General features: G+C 46.9%; 1 protein-coding gene across 1 annotated transcript in view; it reads right to left on the reverse strand.

The window, feature by feature from the left end:
- AACS (acetoacetyl-CoA synthetase) overlaps positions 1–7,197 on the reverse strand; it is a 37,637-nt gene extending 30,440 nt beyond the window's left edge. Inside the window, exons 1-3 of the mRNA XM_082293696.1 lie at positions 6,926–7,197; positions 3,852–3,955; positions 710–830 (exon numbers count right to left, since the gene is read on the reverse strand). Coding sequence (XP_082149822.1) covers positions 710–830; positions 3,852–3,955; positions 6,926–7,184 — 484 coding nt within the window. The 5' untranslated portion in view covers positions 7,185–7,197. The remainder of the gene's footprint in view (positions 1–709; positions 831–3,851; positions 3,956–6,925) is intronic.
- Between the last annotated feature and the right edge of the window lie 6,352 nt (positions 7,198–13,549).

The following is a 13,549-nucleotide window of genomic DNA, read 5'->3' on the forward strand; positions in this document are numbered from 1 at the left end:
GGAAGCACTCACACACCTGCACAGAAGATAATCCCATCCAACAGGAGATTAGAACTGGTTTTTAAAGTTACCAAAGTCAGCAAACAAAAAATAAAATTCCTTTCTCCGTGTCTTAGCATGACCATCCTCATGAATATACACAGATTTTACAATGCTCAAATCTTCAGTGTAACAAAAATTAAGACTGAGCTTTAGTGTTCCAGTAAAGTAAGATTCCAAGTCTCCCATGCACATAACTGTTGTTTGTGTTGTCAAAAGCAGAGTTAACTCCTACCTAAAGCCCATGTAGTTCTTAGTATTCCCAAAATAAAAGGCATAGGAAGAGGGTGGGAAGGACACTACCAAGCTACAGTGCCAAAATGCTTCCTGAAGGCAAGCAGCAGGTGAGTGTATCCAACAAATGTGAAATAATACCTCAAATACCCAGCACTCTTAAACACAGCATGACCTCCACTACCTTCATGCAGTTGAGCACATTCTAAGAAAACTCCATTTAGCTTGCCAAGGACTTTCCAGAACTATCTATATTCCCAGAACATGTTTTGCTGGGGTTTTTTTTTGCAGACCTATATCACAGATTGTGCAGTGTTACTGACTTTACCACCCGTTTTTCTCCTCATCCAAACCAGTTTATTTCCACATTTCATCAGAGCTGTTTCATAAGGCCTAGTCCTGTGGACAGCAAATACAAGGCATTAATTTTCCTTACTTGCTGCATAGAGTGCAATCTTGTCATTGTCCTTGTGCTTCAGGAGATTCTCTGCATAGTTCAGACGGCTGCCCTTGAACCATTCTGGGACATCTGCAATACTCTTGGAGGTATCCACCACCTGAAAGAAATAAATCATTCATTCCTGGAGAACTGTAATAGAACTGCTTTTTCACAGCACTGTACAGGAGTCAGCTAACTACTGCCAAGCTCTTTGCAGACTATTAAGCAAGAATCACTTCTCCCAGCTTACAGATGGGTAACAGACACTGAATCCTGTAATTAGAGGCCTGGGACTTTTAATTATTTGTCAACTGTCACAAGCATCTACGTCATTACAACAAAACTAAGGAAAGTTCCTCACTGACAGTCCTACCTTTGGACCAGCCTTTAATACACAAGTAAAACAAACCACTGACTACACCCAGACCAGGAGACAGATCCACACAGACCTCAGCAACACTGGGGGTTTGCCCCAGGAACAGCCCAAACAGGGACTGAGCTGCAGCACATGGTAACTCTGCCAGCCCACACAGCCCAGCCTCCCTCTTAGGAAAGTGTGAGCATCTACTCTTCCCCACCCTGAGTCACAGCACACAGAGACCAACAGCAGGAACTCACACAATGGTAATTCAAAATAATCAATTGTATAGTCAAATGTAACTGCAGAGTTCCGGCTTTTTACTCAAGTTCCCAATTTTTTAGGATTAAGAGGATCCAACAACCTAACAAACCCATATTAAGTAACTCCCCACTAAGGACTAAGACATGCAAAGAATTGAAAAATGCAATGAAAAATCATCAAAAATATGTTCAGTTGAAACAAGTTCCCTCATCTTGAGCTAATTAAGTTTCAAAGTATTAAACTACCTCTTCATAAGTCACAGTTAAGACTAACTTAAATAATGGGTAAAGAGCCCCTTAGCCACAAGTCTAAATTCCTTCCAAAATGTCCCCCTGCTTTGTGATTCAGCTGCTGAGCAGCATATTTATCTGCAAATCTTTAAATAGAAGCTTTTTCTTATAGTTGTGTTTTTGAAAGCTTCAGTTTATACCCTCAGGTTCTCTCTCATGCATTGCACACACATCACAGAAACAGCATTCCTATAGCTGAGTGAAAGGCTCTTCTGACAGCCAAGCAGAGCTCAAAATACATTCCATTCCAGAAAATCTAATGGTTTTGTGCTTTGAGAGCAGTGTATGTATTACTGGAGGCAATCTTAAAAAATTCATGTGGAAGTGCACCACTGCAGTAATTTATTTCAAATGTATTTTCTAAAAAAAGGGAACTCAGATTTCTTTGCTCCTAACAATCAACAAGAACTGAGTTATAACATTTATATTTTATCAACTCAGGCTGCACAAATGATTTTTGTACTAACATATATTACTGCAGCAATGAGAAGCTACTCTTAAAACTGACTCATTTCTGACTTCCTCAAATTGAAGAAAAGTGAGCAGAAAGTTTTCAGCATTTTCCAGGACAAGATCCAACATAACTTTTTTTCTGAAGTGGAAAAAGTCCTTCAGAGAGCTTCAGTGAGCTCCACTAGCACAAGGTGCTGGACTCATACTCCAGTACTTTCTCCCCCCAGGTAACACCTGTGACTCCTAGTTAAGCTCAATCTTCAGCAGTGGTACTTTCTTAGATGAACAACATGATCCCTCCCTTAGAGGCCCCTCCACAGGGCCAACAGGTGTCAGGTGCTCCTCATAGCAAAAGGAGAAATTCAGACAGATCCTTCATTTAAAAACAGCTGCTTGTAACTTGACATTCCAATGCCAATGCTGCCATGCCAGTACAGCTCTGCACACTGAAGTACCTCTGTTCATGTCACAAGTGACATAGATGACAACTGCTACAGAGAGACATCAGCACATCCACATCACATCCTTAAAGCCTTTACTAGGATTAAATGAAATATTGGCTGCTTTTATGCTATGTACACAAGGTTTTTATTGCTTTTCTTAGAATGACCTCTGGAAGTAGAAGCTGTTCCACTGCTTGGGAACAAGAGTCAACTCTGTTTCATTAAAAATTTTATTTACCTTAAAACAATGTTTACTTCCAACAGACAGCCAGGATCAAGCTGTAAGACACTTGAAATCAAACTTTTCAGCCCTCTAGCTACCACAAACCAGCTCAGTTACTCTAACAGTTCCCAGAGTTTAAGCTAGCATCTACAGAAAATGTGAAGATTAACTGTTTATAGTGCTCAGACCACACACTTCAAAGCAGGCTAGTTCTTACACTCTTGCTGCATTCACTTCTGAAGGGTGGGTCACATAAATAAGGCACCTGAGAATGCAGTTCCATGGCAGGAAGAACCATTTGATCTATCATATCAGTACAGAAATCCATAAAACAGGAAAAGTCAAAAGAAACTTACCAGTCCCCTCTGCAGGACTGCCAGTACTCTGAGGGTTCTGGAACAGATGGACTCCAGGGATTAAGACAAGCCCAGTCCTCCCTACTGAATCCCAGGAAGGTTCCACTGCATCAAGCTTTTCAGGTAATTAGCCCAACATCTTCCTCAGATGGAAAACCACAGGGTTGATATCCTACACCAGGACTGTACAAGGGCTCCATCTGCAGAATCTGCAGAGACACCTTTATTCCAAGGAACTCTGTGGTGCTGTCTGGTGTTCCACCCATGCCTGCATGCAACCACAACCATTCCCTCAGATATTTCAAGCCTACAGCTGACTGCAGAGCTTCCATAACCAGTTCTACAAAGCCAGAGTAACAGGTGTGCTTACCAGGTAAGCTGACTCAGGGAAGGTAAACATGAACTTGACAGCATGCCAGCATTTACAAAACCAGGATGATATTCTACCAGCATAATCCTAAGGCAGAAGGCAGTGCATTTGGCAAACTGCTCACAAGCAGCCAGGAATTACAAGGTGTGCAAGAGCACACGGCCACAAGGACACTACAGCAGAACTGCTTAGGGTAACACCACTCGAGAACTTCACTGTCCTAAAGTGTACCAGCAACTGACCATCACCATCCACCACACAAGGAAATCCAGGACTAGACAGATTCCTCTCATCACTTGCCAGAGTTCTAAGAATAGGTCCAAAAAAATCACTTTATTTCCCCTTTGTGTTGCACTTGCTGCAAGAGAAGCACTGAACTTACCTCATCATAGAGGCGAGAGCAGACGATGTTACTGTATTTCCAGAATTCTGCCCAGAAGTCTGAGTAGGATTCCACTGACCACTGGTATAGATCATCATAGTTGGCTGGAAGTAAGAGATACATGTCAGAATCATACAGATAATTACAGGAATCTAAACAAGCTACAGCCAGGGATATCCCAGATAAAGAAACTTTGTGGCGAAAGCAATTAGAAAGATCACTCTGACCACCAAGTAGATCGCTTCTGCTCAAGGCAAGTGACAACAGAACCACCGAGAGCCTTCCTGAACAGATGGCACCACTTCACCTGTTAGGAGCCATTTGCCACCACAGACAGCGACCCTTTCTAATAACTCCATTCAATATCTACACACACTCCCCTGCCATCAGGGCAACTGAAGATTAAACAAGTCCTGCTTGTTGACACTTCCACTCCCTATCGATCAACATACTTTCACACAGCAAAAGATAAACAAGGCTTCCTGACAAGGGGCATTTGCTGTAAGGTCCCAGTCTGGGGCCAAAGGCCTCTGATAGCTCAGTGACACAGATTAGATGCATTTGTTATCCAACCATGGTATCAAAATCACTGCTACAGGAAGCACGGCTACTTTTCAGTAAATACGGGGTCTGACAGACTGCAGCTTATCTTTTCATGCTGAAACAGAATGAATGAAGTCAAACAAGATGTCTACTAGCTAGATATTAAAACCATGACCTGCCATTAAAACATAGAAATAAGCAGTTTAAATCTTACATGAATGTGAGACAGACAAAGTAAGCTGAAGGATGCATAGCAAACCCCACAATTCAAACTAAATACTGAAATTTAGCGTGTAGAACAGTTCTAGGTATGAATAACTGAAGCCAGCTCCTCATCACAAGCTTGGAAGTGACATTTCCTCATCATGTCCACATTATCTAAAGCTGTGCCAACAACCAATTAAATCTGAGTATCTACCAGTGACAGTAAGTTTCCTGCTCTGCCAACTGCTCCCTATTCAGTGCTTTCAGCTAAACCACTCAAAGGCATTTTTGCCAATTATCTCTGGTTTGCTATCCTGTTATCCAGCCAATTGCTGCAAAAGTCATCTTTGCAATCCCTTTCCTACGAGGGGGACATCTTCCAGCTTTTTAACAGAAAAACATTCAAAGCCATCTCTGCACTGTTACTCACACTTAGCCACCACTTTGTTCTCTCCCCACCCAGTCTGCCCCTTCTACATCTTACCCCACCTCAATCCTTTCCATCAGAGTGAAATTATTCCCTAGGTATTACTGATAAGACAAGGCAAAGACTCTTCTCCATAATGCAGATTTTATCTACACATTGCCCAAATTTGGTTTCTTAAAGCATGAATAGCTTATTCTGGTTTGTCTATACAGTTTGCTCTAAATAAGCTTCAGCATGCAAATCCTTCAGGGCACAGGCCTGTTACTCAACAGTCAAACACTGCATTTTGTTACTACATTTCCAGGGCCCAGCAGAACCACTGTCTAAAGGGCTATATTACCCTCAGCTCTCCTCAGAGTCCACATCATAACATTACATAAAGCATCCATTCTTTGTTGTGAATAGCACTCAGTGCAAACCTAATGGAAGCTGACAAAGGTTTCTCTATATATATATATATATACACACACACACAGAAATCCACCTTCAAACAGAGAAAGCCACTTCCAAGTAGGATGGAAAGAATTCTAGTTGTTTCAGCCATAAAAACAAGCAGTCCCTCAAACTGCACTTACTCTTGATCATATGAGTAGCAGCTACATCACATTCCACTCAGGAGGTGGCTAAAACCCTGGACTAACTTGCTTCCCATCCAGCAGGAGAGTTAGATACTACACACTTGGATTCCAATGGGAAATCACCAGCAGGCAAAATAATGACCTGGCTTACCCACATAGTAATCAAGGTGAGGAGTTGTTTTCTAGACATGAACTGCCAGAAGCACTATTGACACTGCTACCACTCCAGAATGTGTCTGCTCATACCACTGACATCTACCCCGGACTGACAAACTTCCAAGCCACTTGCCAAAACTACTCCTTTCACCCCCCATCAGACAAATGATTACAGGAAAGCTACACAAGAAACTTGGGCCCCAAATACTTAGAGAGAGCAATACAAAATAAACTAGTCAGAACCAAAGGGTTTGACTGCCACATGCACTGAAGTTTACCTGGGTCATGATGCAGCTGAGCCCACAGAGCCAGCACCACTGATTCCAGATAGCCTGGAGACACAACTTACAGTCAACAGTTATGGAAAAAACAACACTCTGAGCTGGAAACACCTCTAGACATCCAACACCTGCTCAAAGCAGGTCTCCTTTCAAAGGCAACAGGTTGTTTCCAAGTCAAAGAAGCACATACCTATTCACAGCCACACAGGTATTTCTGAACAAGTACAAAGTAGGGATTGCAGCTCAAGAGCTGTGGCAGATGCACAGCAAAAACTCCTTACCTTCCACCACAGAACAAGCTTATGCATCACCGTTCACCTCCCAGTATACCTGAATATTACAAAACACATACTCTTCACAATGAAAGATGAACAGGGCCATAACTCCACTCTCACACACCTCTGCTGCTGAAGCATCACGCTAGGGCTTACACTCACCTCACAGCCATGGCGACAGCGATGCCACCCTCCCACATCCCTTTAAAACACTAAATCGCTCCAGTGCCGCTCCCGGCCCCAGCACTCCCCGCACACCGGGAGCCTCCGCAGGTAGCGATGCCGGCGCTGCCTGGGCTGACATCCAACCGCAGCACCAGGCACAGATAAGGCTGTTTGCATTTCCCATCGGCACATACCTTCACACCAGCGGATGCTGCCCCGGAGGCCTCTGGCTGAGGCTCAAGCACAGCATCCCACCCGCAGCCCGGAGCACTATGCCCACCTGCCCCAGGTGCACCCGAGGGGACCGAGACCAGAGCGGCAGACGGATGGCCCTCAGACCTTCCGTGAGCCCACGGTAAAGCCACACCGACAGGCAGAGCCCGGCAGCCCCCACAGTCCGAGCACGGCCACGGGCAGCGCCCGCCTACCCCCACCCAGCGCTCACCCAGACGGAGCCCGCAGCTGCTGGCCACGGCGGCGCGGAAACGGTCCATGTGGGTGTTGCGCTTCGTGTCAGGCTCCCACATCACCTGCGACTCCATAATCTCGGGCTCCCGGGACATGGCGGCGACAGCGGAGCGAGGCGAACACGGTGCGTCCCACAGGCACCCACACGACCCGAACCCGCTCGGCTCCCGCCGCACCTCAGCGCTGACTGCAGCCCCTCCTCCGCGCGCACCCTTTAAGGCTCCGCCGAGCCGCATCACTCCGTAACCTTCCGCCGCAGAGAAAAGTGCGGGGCGGGGCGCCGAGGGGGCGGCGGGGACCGGGGGCACGGGGGAGACCGGGGAGACCGGGGCAGACCGGGGAGACCGGGGGGTGGGCGGGGAAGGGCGCTGGGGACGGCCCGGGGAGGGCGCGGGCGGTGCGGGATGAATGGGGGAGCGGCCGCGCCGGACACCCGAAAGCCGCCGCGCGGTCCCTGTCACCTCTAAAGGTCACCAGACGCCGCGTCGGCACCGGGAGGAGCCATCGCTTCGCGCTTTTCTCCGGATCTCCGCAAAATCGCCGCTGCTCTGTTGATTAGTTTTTCCCCAGGGAGGCCTGAAGAAGTACCAACAAGTGTCTTTGACCCAAAAATGAGGCAAGGAAAGCGTTTGGCCTTGGCCTCGCCATCCCAGTTGCGCTTGTGTAACGCTCCCAGCCTACACAGCTTGCACCTTGGATTAAAATTTACTGTTACTGCTGTGCTTTCTGAATGTGAGCTCTGCTAGCGACGAGATTTTGCAGCAACCGATTTCAGCCGGGAATTGGTGGTAATAAAGCACTTAACGACATGCAGTTCACTGCTAGACCGTGATCTTTAAGGGTCTTTTACAACCTAAACGGCTTCACGATTCACGGTGTATATGTGCTGCTTATGTAACTTATTTTCAAGGTCATCATTTTGCTTCTAATTCATGGAAGCCTCAAAAATGGGAATTTGATGGTCAATTATACCAGTGTACTGTATATTAAAGTAAAATACGTGTAGTAGATTGTGTACGGACTCTACATTTCATTTAGATTTTTGTGCTACTGGAATACAACTACTTTATTAAATTTGGAGGCCATGGAAATGTGATTTAAACAATCCACAATTTTTATTTGCTTTGAGACAGACCTTACATCTGGCGTATTTTTAAATAACTCTCCCCAGAGCCGAAGGGACTCGGGGAGGCTGAGGTGGAATGACGTGCCTGATGTGCCTCCCTTGCCTTGGCAGCGCTCAGAGGTCAGTGGAAGTGTGAAATCCACGGCCAGACACCTGCCAATCCCGGAGATAAGGGAGAAGGCAGGACAGGAGTGTCCTGTCCAGTGTCCAGGTCCCAGAGGGTTCAATGGACTTGGGATCCGCAGCCCATGGTGAGGAAACTGCCTGGAGAATCCATCTTCCTGCAATCTGCAGAAGAGATAACTTCTATTGGCTGCCCCGCATGTCGTGTACCAGTGGATATAGCCACACTGCCTTAGTGCCATAAACACCTTCACAACCCAAAAGGGGCAGGAAAGTTTTGCCTCCTGCCCCATCACAGACCTCGCACCTCTGGGCAGCCCCTCTGCACCATTTACTGCCGGTGATGAGCAGCCTGCCCTGCTCTGGGGTGAGCTTTGGGCCAGGCGTTGGACAGGTCGAGAATTACACCTGGTGGATGCCATCTATGGTTGCTGCAGCGCTCCCTGCCAGGATTGGAAGCAAAGCTGTAATTTCCCATTTTTACCGAGATCACCCCATGTCCCGCGGGGGCCACAGCTCAGGAGGCCGCCCACTGACCCCTGCTCTGGTAAGGCCACACCACGAGTCCTGTGCCCAGTTCTGGGCCCCTCAGTTCTGGAAGGACATTGAGGTGCTGGAGGGAGTCCAAAGACAGGAACGGAGCCGGGGAAGGGTCTGGAGCCGCAGGAGCGGCTGAGGGAGCTGGGAAAGGGGCTCAGCCTGGAGCAAAGGAGGCTCAGGGGGGACCTTGTGGCTCTGCACAAGTCCCTGACAGGAGGGGGCAGCCGGGGGGGTCGGGCTCTGCTCCAAGAGAATAAGTGATAGAACATGAGGACAGAGCCGTAAGCTGCTCCACGGGAGGTTTCGTTTGAACTTTCGGAAGAATTCCTTCGGAGAAAAAGTAATTAGATATTGGAATGTAGTTCTCAGAGAGGTGGTGGAATCATCGTCCCTGGAGGTATTTAAGGAAAGGCTCGACATGGCACGGAGATGTTGGGCCGCAGGCTGGGCGCGCTGCTCGCAGAAGCCTTTCCCAATCGAAGCGATGCCCTGACTCCGTGACTCTGTGACTCCGTGACCCGCCCGCCGCCGCCGCGCCCCTCAGGGCCGGGCGGGCCCGCGCTGCGGATGGATCCCGCGCGGCGCACGGCGGCCGTGACGCCGGCGCGTCTGATTGGCTGCGGCGCGCCTGGCCCCACATCAGCCCAGAGCCCGCTCTCCTCGCGGCTGGGCCGACGGGGGGAGAGCCGACGCCGCGAGGGACCAATCGGCGCAGAGGTTTCTCAAGCCCCTCTCTCTGCCGGCCAATGAGCGGCCGGATCGGGGGGAGGTGTGCCCAATCAGAGGAGCGCTCTCATGCCACCCGGCGGGAGGGGCGCGGGGCCCTCTGTGGTTCCCCTCAGCGCTGAGGCGATGCGGAAATTGCCCGGTTTTAGGATAAAAAAGCACAGAATCACCGAATCAGTTCGGTTGGGAAAGACGTCTGAGGTCATGGATTCCAACCTATGACCCAACACCACCCTGTCAACCACGGCACGGCACTGAGTGCCAAATGCAGCCTTTCCTTAAACACCTCCAAGGGCCGGTCATTCTACCGCCTTCCTGAGCAGCCCATTGTAATGTCTAAAACACACCTTCTGTGAACAGCTTCTTCCTAAAAGCAGCAGCAAAACTGCCGCTTTCTCTCCCCAAAGCAACCCGTACTCCTAAAAAGAAAACGAGCAGCCAAATGACCTGAGAAGGGACCCAAAAATCCTCTCGCTGAGCTGAAAAAGGTGTAATTTAGAAAGGACTGACCCAGTTACAGCTCAGGGAGGAAGGGCTATGATGGATTTGCTGATAAAACTGGGCTTTTAGGAAAGCCTGACAGTGCTTTTCACTTACTAGCAGTTTTACTATTGCATCCTTACTTAGAGGGGGTTATGAATCCATGTTCCCTGCCTTCATTCCAGTTTTCCCTTACTCAAACCAGTTTTCCCCTCTTTCAAAGGTGACTTTGGAAAAATGGGAACTAAAAGAAGGAAAACTAAACACACCTTTAATGAGAAAATGGGCGTTAAGAGGACTGCGGTGACTACTGCAATTAGTTTGCAGACTAGATTAGGATAGCTGGAGGAAAATAGCCTGAATTAGATTAACTAGAATTGTCCACTTTCAAATCTTTTTAAGCCTTGCCTTATGCCTGCTAATAGTAACGATAGGTTAGAAATGAAATCATGTTTTCTGCCTCAGATTAGATTTAAAAAAGGTGCTTCAGAGCTGATGAACAGCAGTAATGCTGCTGATGGCACTACCCCCTTGTGGGCTCTGAGGTAACCTGGAGTCACCTGTAAGATTAAATTGACTGATGAAATGCCTGGATCTATGAGATAAAAGTTTTGTAATAATACCTCGTGGTGATCTCTGCAATACGCTGAGGCCTGACCATGATTCATTGATCCAACAACTGGATTAGGAAATCTAAAGATTTTGGAAAGGTTTTTAAATCCTATATTCAGAGCATTGGCCAGCTGGCTGATGAGTTTGGATAAGAGGAAGAAACTTCTGGCTCATTTGATGTCCATGATCTCTGCAACCTCTCCATGGTGTCAGGAGTACAAGTAATCAGAATCAAAATCAAAGGCATTTGCAGAAAAGGAGAAAGAACTAAAAGGAAAAGGAAAGGGAAAAGGAAAAAAAAAAAAAGAAACAGTGACACATTGCGAAAAAAATCTCTTGGGGAGGACATTAAGGAAAAAAGGCCTAAAATGACAAATGGTCATAAAGCAATCAGCTGTGACAGGTTGAGGCTGTGAGATGAAGGAAAGACAGAAAAATAAGAGTCAGTGAGGTTAAGAACTGGTCCACAGCAACATCAGCTGGCTTTCTTTAAGGCTGTGCCACTTTTTTCAGCATAAAGATGATTTTAAAAGAGAGAACCCTGTGATCTGCTAAAACTTAGAGTTGTAGAAGACCCCAATTTTTTCTAAACACTTCAAATTGTTGTTAAATCCCTGTCTCTGAGTAAGACAACTTGAACACTTTTTAGTGCAGATGAGGAAATAGAGAAGCCTACTCATGCTTCCTCTGTACAGTGAGACCCTCATCAGAGGACCTTTCTAGAAACCTCCAGTTTTCCTCATTAAGAAGTTCAGCGTGGCTGAGACCCATGTTTCATGCCATGATGCAATGCATTCTTTGAACAGACGCTATTTCATTTATTTAAACGAGGAGGGTGAAATACCACGAAATTTCATAAGAGCTGGGCATTTGGGGAGATAACCTTACCTGAAATAGGCTCATTGAGACAGGTCAGGAAATCAGTTAGATAGCAGGAAGATTCCCAAATTATCCTGACCTCATGTGAAGCACAACCCTGAGCGCAAGCCTTCAAAGGCAGCCACTACCACAGGCCTCTGGAGCTCTGTAAAGAACAGATGGGAGCAAACAACAGGCACTTTGGAGAAGTGATTTTGAGGAGATTCCACCAGGGAAATTCACACAGAGAAATAGGAATGTTCCCAAATTCGCACAAACAGGACCTATTGGACCATAAACGGCACAAGGGGACCCAGAGAACACCATGCCAACTGGAAACAAATCGAAGAATTATACCAGGCACAGAAAAAAACGCTCATGACAGTTAATTATCATCATGTTTTTTTGTATTGTGAGGCTCTTCACAGGCAAGAAATGCCCCAGAAGCTGACTTTAGGGTATGCTCAGAGTACAAGCACAGCATGATGCTGAGGGCAGATAACCAGAAACCTTGTAAGAACCTCAAAAATACCTGTCATCAGTTACCAACCTGTTCTGGAAGAGGATGAGACTTCAGACTATAGGCAGGTATCAACAGATCAGCAATTTCAGGGCCATCTTAAATGAAAGCATTCTTTATAAATACATAAATCATCTATATCCTGCTGAAATCGAATAAGATCCTAAGTAGCCTCCTGGATGTGGGCCCAACCCTTCCAGGGCCAAATTAAAAACAATGCTGAGAGGTCTAGGCTGTTCTGCTAAATGTGAAAATAAGTGTTTTGGCCAGACTAAAACTGGGAAAAAGGCCATAGCAGAGATGTCTGTATTCTAATATCTACTCAACTACAAGGCTTGGGGCTGAGCCACAAGGTTTAAACATCAAGAACACAGACTGTAAAATCAGGAAGAGATACTTCAAGTTATTCCAGTGACTGGGAGAGCTACAAGATGCACTCCTGACTCTGCAGGAACTCCCCAGGAAGGGGCTGGTAAAAGCAGAGATCTGCCCTGTAACTTTCAGAAGTAAAACCGGAGAGGTAAAACTCAGACCCTGAGTGGTGCATAGGAATGGGCATGGGTTGCCTACACCTTCCCAAGCTCAACGAGAAGCTCTGGGGAGGACATCAGGATCCCTTGTGCCTTGAAGGTACTGTTGGGCAATTTAGCAAATATTTGCTGCCCTAGGTCACGTCATCAATTGGTGCAGGATCTATGCTATAGACCCGTGGATCTGTTTTTATACCACCATCATTGTGTTCCTGGATGAATCAGAATGTGCTCTGAAGGCAATAAAGTGCTCTTCTATCTCCTGGGGATTCTTACTTCAGTCTGCCAACAGCGTGCTTGGGCTTCATAACCCAGAAGGAGCTGATAACATTGTCTAATTTACACTTCCCAGCTGTTTTTTTGTTAGCCTGGTTAGTTTGGAAAAATCAACACAAAACCAGTCAGAAGAGGGAGTTGCACCATGAAACGTGCTGAATTTCAGCATGTACATCTGAGTCAGAGTGTCTCAAGGGTAAAGGACATGAGCATCCTTCAGAATCCCTCGATGTGAAGTTGACAGAGTACTGGAGAGAGATGTCATTTTTTTGGACACAAGACTTCTATATTTCCCTTGTTATTTAGGGATTGTGTCTAGGAATCTCCTCAGAGATTCCTACCCATGTAGAAAAAGCAGCTCCTTGTAGTCCCTGAAAAGACTCTGATGAGTCTCCAGAGCCTAAATAGCCGAGTAATTTAAAAGCTCCATGGGAGAGGACTGCAGAGCCAAGGAACTCGATCAGGAGCTGGGAATGGGGGCCCTGTGGCAAAGAAGCCCAACAGCATCCAGGGCAGGTCAGAGAGCAAAGCCAGCAGGTCAAGGGACATGATCCTTTCCCTTGTGTTGGCACTGCCAAGACCACATCTGGAGTAGTGTGCCCAGGTTTGGGCTTCACACTTCAAGCCAGATAATGCTGCTGAAGGGACAACACAGGACACCAAAGGTAGAGCAGGTGACACAGGAACGCATCCAAGTGGGATTTCAGTGTCTCCAGAGGGAGACTCCAGAACCTCTCTGGGCAGCTTGTTCAATGCTCTTCCACCCTCAACGTAAAGAAGATCTTCCTCATGTAGAGGTGGAACTTCTTG

Source organism: Coloeus monedula (genome assembly GCF_965178545.1).
Source record: "Coloeus monedula genome assembly, chromosome: 18".
NCBI classification, from domain to species: domain Eukaryota; kingdom Metazoa; phylum Chordata; class Aves; order Passeriformes; family Corvidae; genus Coloeus; species Coloeus monedula.